The following is a 7,496-nucleotide window of genomic DNA, read 5'->3' as shown; positions in this document are numbered from 1 at the left end:
TTTGTTATAGTAAACTAAAAGCCCTCCTACCCAACAACCAAGTTGTCTCATTGTTAGCTATTTCTATAAATAGGTGGGATCTTTTACATACTCCAAGTACACGATGCTACTTCGCTCATTAAATGTATGGAACAAAAAACTAGATCTTGTTAGATTTTTTTACAAAACTTTCACCTTAATTCATTCAAACATCTTATTAGAGACCTCCTAAAACTTTATGCATCAATAGAGAAAAATATATGAATTTCAATTTTTGTGTGGATAAAACATAATTTAGAGACCGCTAGTAAAGTTTTGACCAAACTATACAGCGCATATTGAAACTAAGTCAAGGCTAAATGAGCAAAATGAAAATTTTCCAAAACCATAGATAATACATCGTAAAAAACTATAAGATTTAGTTTATTTATTTATTGCGGGAGTCGTGAAGTATTATCAAACATAATTGTAGTTTACTTATTCTAGTGAAAATTCTTTCATCTTTATTTCGGTACCTAATATTTCAAAATGAAAACAGATTCAAATTTATGCGGTGCGAAATATTCTTTTTCTTCCTTTAGTAAAATTTTTTGTATTTTAGTTGTGAATTTATTAAAAAATTTCCTACACCCTTTAGAAAGTTTACTTTTTTAAGATCAAAGGTTTAGCAATGGTGGTCCTTGAGCATTATAATACAACATCCTTCCATAGTGCATCATTCAAAAAGTTTATGTTAGTGTGTAGAATTTTAGTAGCAATAGAGAATCTTTTATATGGTCGAGACAAACAAATGACGTGTCGAAAACGATGATATTCTCGTACTTTTTTTTTTGTATAAGTGAAGTTGTAAATTAGATTAAAGTGAATATATATGTAATTGTGGATTTTAATTATATGCGTATTTTTTTAACCATAGATTTAATAATTTGTATCGTTGTTACTTTCTTATGTTGTAATAGTATGTTTATGATTTATATGTTTCATTGTAATTTGATTTTAAAATAAAAATTTTAAGAATATATGGATGAATTTGATAAAAGTATTTGCAGATAGAAAATGAAATTATTTTAATGAGAATGGAAATTTATCTTTTTTTAACAAATATGAGTGTTTTGTTTTATTAATTGAAGCAACTCTTTAATGGAGTCAGGGTATTCATGATCGTATGAAATAAGAAAGAAAATTAGGTCAAAGTTTCGATATAAAAAAAAAACATGAAAAGCACACCAAATGTGACAAGTGGATGCACAAAATGAGTTAATCTCATTATCAACCTTGAAGTTAAAGGGGTGTAAATTACTATAGTCAGATGCAATAAACTATAATAATCAATTTATAGTCAGATGCAAGAGCTAAGAAATTGGGGTGTAAATTACTGACAAAAGCTTAGCTCAAATTGACATTTCTTTGCAATTATACACAAGAAGTCTTGAATTCGAATATTTATATTCTTCCATTTAATTACAATATTTTAAGAAAAATTGGGATGCAAAACGACGTCGTTGGGATCGAGAAAGAAGCCTACCGAAGCTCGAGAGACCGATTAGAGCAAAAGAACGAAGCTAAAATAAAACCAAATAAGGTTTTTGAGATTCCATCTTCTACGCCGGCGATCCGCCATTTCAGAGTTGGGATAGCTCGGAACTCAGACAATGAAATTAGCTCCAAAAGTAATATTTCTCCTCAGAGATTCTGAGGGTTTTGCCTCAGCCCTTTCCGGAGCTCTTCGCCTCAACCCTCCTTCCACGGTCACCACGCTGTTAGCTCCATTTCCATTTTTTTTTTTTTTTGTTTCCTTCATTGAATTTTAAGTAATTAGCTGACTAACAGATCAAACTTGGCTTGATTTTATTGCAGGGATGAAATTTTCGAGTTCTCCCTCGAGGATTATGCAATCAAGGACCAGAAGGCCTCCGGTAACATCGTTCATTATCTTGATGATAAGGGAATTTATCAGGTACTTGTTGCGGTTTCGGATTATATTAGTGTTGAGAAATGGTCAGAAGTTTAGTTTTATGGAGAATGTTGGCTCTAAACATGTTATGAACAAATTATCCAACGTCGAATTTATTGTTAGATCGTTTCAGCTGGTTTAGCATTGAAAATTCGTGCTCGTGTATTACGAAGTGAAAGGCTTCGTTAGATCTCAAAGAAGGATTGATAAGAACTGTTAGGATTTTATTGTGGTAATCAAGTGTATAGGACAAGAACTAATCTTTAGATATTGGCACCAATATCATAGAGTCTGGTTGACATATTCCTTTGCTTCTAACACAACACACAAATATTAGGAGCTAGGTTCAACTATGGATGGAGTGTGAGTTAAAGCTTAGGTGCCTGATCAATGATGAGAACTGAGAAGAGGAAATGTGTGATGGCAAGGTGTTCTGTTTGGGTGTTAGTTTGGGTTCGATATTAGCTTATCTACATCTTGAGATGTGAACTTTACTTTATAATGTACCAACAAATAGATTGGATCGTCACCCTTATAAGAGGCTTTTCCTAGGCCTTTTGTATTATCCCTCAGGAAAGATTGCTTTATTGCTGATCTTTGTAGCCTTGAAATGGAATCTTGGGATTTGGGTTAGAGAAGAAACCTTAAGGACGAGGAAGTGAGGAAGGAGTCTAGCCTATAATTTACCATTCTATCATTGTCAAGAAAGGCTTCTTTGCAGCAATATCCCTTTGGCCTTTGCCAGAAGATATCTTGCAATTTAAAGTCAGTCAGCCACATAAAACCTTCACTTGTATTTCTAGCTGGTTCTTTCCCAAAGAAGATAAAAAATTTCATTAGGGACCTTAACAATGGAAGCATTAGTACTGCTAATGTGCTACAAAGGAACGTCCCTTGGCTCGTTACTTCGCCAAATTGGCGTTTCTTTGTCAAAGGGATGGAGAGACCATGCTGCATCTATTCATCTCCTGCCCCTTTGCCAATCATTTTTGGAAGATTATCCTAATGGCCTTCAATTGCTCTCTTGGGAGGTATAATCGCTTTACTGGAGGCGGTGTTTATTCGCCACCCTTTTAATAAAGAAAAGGAAGTCATTTAGATAAACTTCGTGAGAGCCTTTCTTTGGTCAGTTTGGTGGGAAAGAAATTGACACATTTTCAAGGACAAGCGACTGACTTTGATAGTTTTTTTTAGCATTTGATCTATATTGCTCTCTTTTTGTAAATTCTCCCCTTACACAACATTATTCTTTTTTCTCTAATTGCCAAATGGAACTGCCTTTTCTGTAATTCCTTTGGCACTTTTGATGTCTTCTTTTGTAATTCCTTGTTAATCAGTGAAATGAAGGCATGACAATTTCTCATAAACAGGAAAAGTTAATTTTGAATGCTAAGTTCGGTCTCTTAGGGGGTTAGAAGATTTTCTTTCTTTTACTTATTGTCAATGGTATGGCATTTGGGATCTGGTAAAGTTACTTGTTTCTGTCAGCTGATCCGAGTTCATGCATGGACTTAACTACAAAAGTTACTTGATGGATTATTTCTTTATCACATATTGTTTTTGCTTTATCTTCAGGTTTCAGTATTAATCTTACAAAATTACGAACCTCCAGTCTTGGCGTGTGCTTTAGATGTAGTTCTTTCACACATAGCAGGAGAACGTTCACCCTCTTCTTCTAAAGCGAAACCCACTCTTGTAGTCCCATCTATCATTACATCCTCAAAGCTCAAGTGGGAGAGCAAAACTCTCACCAAAAATGATCGGACTGTTCTTCTGTATGGTACCCAAGTAGGTCCAGAAACAGATATTTCTCAAACGATGGGTGCCAAAGTCAAGAAACTACCATCAGCTTCACAGATCTACTACGAGCAACTAGCCTGTTTATATCACTTGATTCACATCTTGAAGATTCCTGCTTTTTTCGTTGTTGGACTAACAGGTCGTAGTCTTTCCAATCAAGCTGCAGGTGAAGAGATTCAGGTACTTATTCAATCAATCATTTTATAATATTAAGAATGCCATCCCAGCAGTTTGTTACATAAAGTTAGCCATGATACAATCCAAATTGTGAGCATGAGAGAGTTCCTTCTTCAAAGAGGTTTAAATTTCCTTGAGGATGTTTGGTGCACCAATTTTATATGTCATTGAATAACTAAACTCCATCAACTTCAATAGTATACTATTATTCACTGTCGAAGTTGGCACAATTATCAAAGAATTTCATTTTCTCGCCTCTCTTACACACTTATCGATGAACTCCATCTTTTATCTCTTTTGTATATTTATCGAGGAACTTCAATGGTGCACCTCAAACACATACTTCCTAACTCCAACTAAACAAACTCCACACCCTAAACACATACTTTCTGACTTCAACTTATTGATTGTAGACTTCATTATCTCAAATCAATGCACTAATCACCCTTAGTGTTTGTTATACATAGATCTGTAAAACATTTGAAATCAACAGCAGTGATTTTAGAGAAAGACTTGGATTGAGTAGTGCTTCTTTCTAAAATAGCTGTAAATTGCTCTAAAAGAGTCTAGTTCTCATAATGTACCATAGGACTGTTGGTTTTAAAATCTCAAATTTTCTTACAAATCTTTTGTGGTTTCTTGTGCAGATACTGAATGAAATGGGTGAACTTTTAGCAAACTCCTTGCCACTCAGCTTCTCAAGAGAAGGAATTGTTTGGAATCCAAAAGAAACATCAAAAGATGTAAAGGAACCATGGCGTGCGTTATATGGATGATGGTTTGGTCTTTTTTGCTACCTTTTATTTTAGTTCATCTGGCAAACTAGGGTTATTTTTGTAATCCCATATGTCAAAAATACAATTATTAAAATTTTAAATTTTGTTAAGAAGAATCTTAGTTTAGATTTCTTCTTGTTTATAATCATCAGAAGAAACAAAATATGCTTGCTTAAAATATTGTTTACAATTTTTCTATTAATTTGTTTGGATGTATTTGGATGATAGTTATCAAACCGATGAAACTAATTACAATTTATTAAAATAATAGACATTTAAGGATTAAATTAAGAGTAACTGTTTATTGGACAATATTTGTTTTCAGTTGACTTAGAATAGGTAGGTCGAAATTAGTAAATATTAATTTGGCATGTTTAATCAACAAGGACATAATGTCATTTCATTCCCAAAAGTTTATATGCTGACATCCAATTATTGTCACCAGGTCAAAATCTAATATTTTGAAATTCGACCTATTTTCCAAAAGCAAAAGCATTTTGGTCCATCCTTTGAAATTACATTTTAAAAACTATCCTTAAATATTAAATATTACTATTTACAAACATATATCACAATTTATCTGAATAAACATTTTAGTACAATTTAAGGTTTAAAATAGTATATAATTTTAATTTTTGTTTCTAAGATATTCAAATATTTTAAATCGGTAGAGTAAAATATTTGTAATTATATAATATAAATTTATATACAATAAAATAAATTTTAATTACAAAGCAAAATATCTATTTTAAAATTTTAAATTATACATAGCTTATAAATTAAATATTTTCACGTTATTTTAACTTTTTTTGTATGAAGATGATTGATTGAAACATCTCCTTATTCTTTTGTTTGGAAAATTTTTGTTATTTTGATTGTAACCGTCGACGATCATTGTCTGATTCATAAGATTAATTTTAAAATATTCTCAAACTCAAATTTTATAAACTATGTCTAAATTATAGGAACTAAATTTGTTATTGAGTCAATACAAAATTAATAAATTTATAGTGTAGCAACCTAAAAACTAATTATAAAAGATATATTTAGCTTATATATATGTATAACATATTATTAAATCCAAATCTACCAATGATAATGAGGTGACCACGTTGGACAATTATATATTAACTAGAGAATATAAAAGACCTATGTAACAACGTAAGTTTATGATACACAACTATATAAATACAATATATATAAACAAAGAGGAAATTGGTGGTTAACCATAATATAACAAAAGCATACTTTTTTCATTAAAAATAAAATAAAGAAAGAAAGAAAATAAAGAAAATAGAAGAATAAAGAATGAAGTGACATAAATAAAATAAAAAATGATGGATAAATAAGTCTCTTCGATCCAAAATATAATGTTCAGAAACAACCAAAATTTAAATTAATCGAATATAAATACATAGATGAGATAATGTTGTAGCGTCATGGTAAGTATTGTGAGAATATTGCTTATTCGACATATAGTTAATAGTGTCATTAAGAGCTTCTTTGCATCTCTATACATGAGTTGGAAAATACAAAATACCTCTTATATATGGATTTATTTTATTGTTGCAATACTATAAAGATAATGATTGGGAATGTGAACATGAGTCACAAGGAAGATGAGGGAAAATGTGTTAGTGATTAAAGGGAATAAGAGAAACTTATATAACTTTAAAACCGAACTAATCAATGGTCATACTTTTTTTCTTAATTTAATTTTGTGCGAAGAGAGTTTTTAATGAATTTAATTAATTGAAAGATAGTGAGGAATGTAACCGTTAGTTGAGAAATGGTAGATTTATTGTAACACCCCGTAAATTTAAGAAACTTATTATGGGTATTACATTAAGTGGAATTCGAAGTTAAGGAATGTATTCGGTTGTTTTGTATTGGATTAATTAAATATATATATATATATATATACACGAGTATATATATTTAATTAAAGATTATAGAGTTTGGTAAAAATTGTTATTAATTAAAACACGAGAGCCCAATATCTCGAGTTGTTTGAAGATTAGAACTTTCGAACTTTCGAGGACGAAAGTTTCTTAAAAAAGGGAAGATTGTAACGCCTCCAAAATTAAGATAATTTTAAATTTGTTAAATTAAATTAAATTTAATTTGGACGTTATTTTGAATTCATTTAATGAGAATTATTTTATTTTTGTGAAAATTGAAATTAATTAAATATTTGTTGGATTCATTGAAAACCCTAATAATTAGAAAATTTAAATTATGATAAAACCAACCTAGTAAATAAAAAAGCAAACTATGAAAAGGGCAAAATGGGAATAAGAAGTTTCTCACTTTTATATATACTAGTAAAAGACACGTGCATGATACATATAATGCGTAACTTTAGATTATAGTAAACATTGCATGTATATGTTTAGGTTGTACTAAATTTAAATCTATAAAATTCAAAATATAACAGAATTAAATGTACATGGGAAGAAGTTACAATAATTAGATTAAAATATAAGAATTTAAATGTAAGACTTGTATATATCAAAAAAAATATTTTTTTTATAAACAATATATTTTTTTTTCTATAATTTGAAAATAACTTATTGTCACTTATGGACTTTATCCAAACTTTTGTTATCTTCACTGAAATTGCTCTAGTGCAACATAAAGTTGTCCAGGAGAAAACACATTTTTCAATAAGATATATTCCAACACTAGGAACTGTTTGTCATTGTGCTTTGTTAATTGTCATTGCAAAGCATGAATGAACGAGGGAATTGTTTTCTCTTGAACTTGAATGAATATTTATTGTCATTTGGTGGGCTAAATGGTATTTGTGG

The 7,496-nt window shown here is 30.3% G+C and overlaps 1 protein-coding gene across 1 annotated transcript; it reads left to right on the top strand.

Moving 5' to 3' along the window:
• Nucleotides 1-1,452: 1,452 nt before the first annotated feature.
• On the top strand, nucleotides 1,453-4,864 carry LOC103500492 (uncharacterized). Its single transcript, XM_008463799.3, has 4 exons — nucleotides 1,453-1,738; nucleotides 1,837-1,936; nucleotides 3,509-3,913; nucleotides 4,558-4,864. Exons 1-4 carry the CDS (start codon nucleotides 1,632-1,634, stop codon nucleotides 4,684-4,686), a joined length of 741 nt encoding a protein of 246 aa, XP_008462021.1. The 5' UTR covers nucleotides 1,453-1,631; the 3' UTR covers nucleotides 4,687-4,864.
• The last annotated feature ends 2,632 nt before the right edge of the window (nucleotides 4,865-7,496 follow it).

This window comes from Cucumis melo, chromosome 1 (genome assembly GCF_025177605.1).
Source record: "Cucumis melo cultivar AY chromosome 1, USDA_Cmelo_AY_1.0, whole genome shotgun sequence".
Classification (NCBI taxonomy): domain Eukaryota; kingdom Viridiplantae; phylum Streptophyta; class Magnoliopsida; order Cucurbitales; family Cucurbitaceae; genus Cucumis; species Cucumis melo.
Note: the sequence above shows the minus strand (reverse complement) of the source record. Positions and strands in the feature narration are given on the sequence as shown.

What these genes read in the sequence shown, in the direction of transcription:
- LOC103500492 (XM_008463799.3), top strand. Translation starts at nt 1,632, where the DNA reads ATGAAATTAGCTCCAAAAGTAATATTTCTCCTCAGAGATTCTGAGGGT. An exon ending in CCTTCCACGGTCACCACGCT is followed by an intron (nt 1,739 to 1,836) that starts GTTAGCTCCATT and finishes ATTTTATTGCAG; the next exon opens with GGATGAAATTTTCGAGTTCT. An exon ending in ATGATAAGGGAATTTATCAG is followed by an intron (nt 1,937 to 3,508) that starts GTACTTGTTGCG and finishes CTTTATCTTCAG; the next exon opens with GTTTCAGTATTAATCTTACA.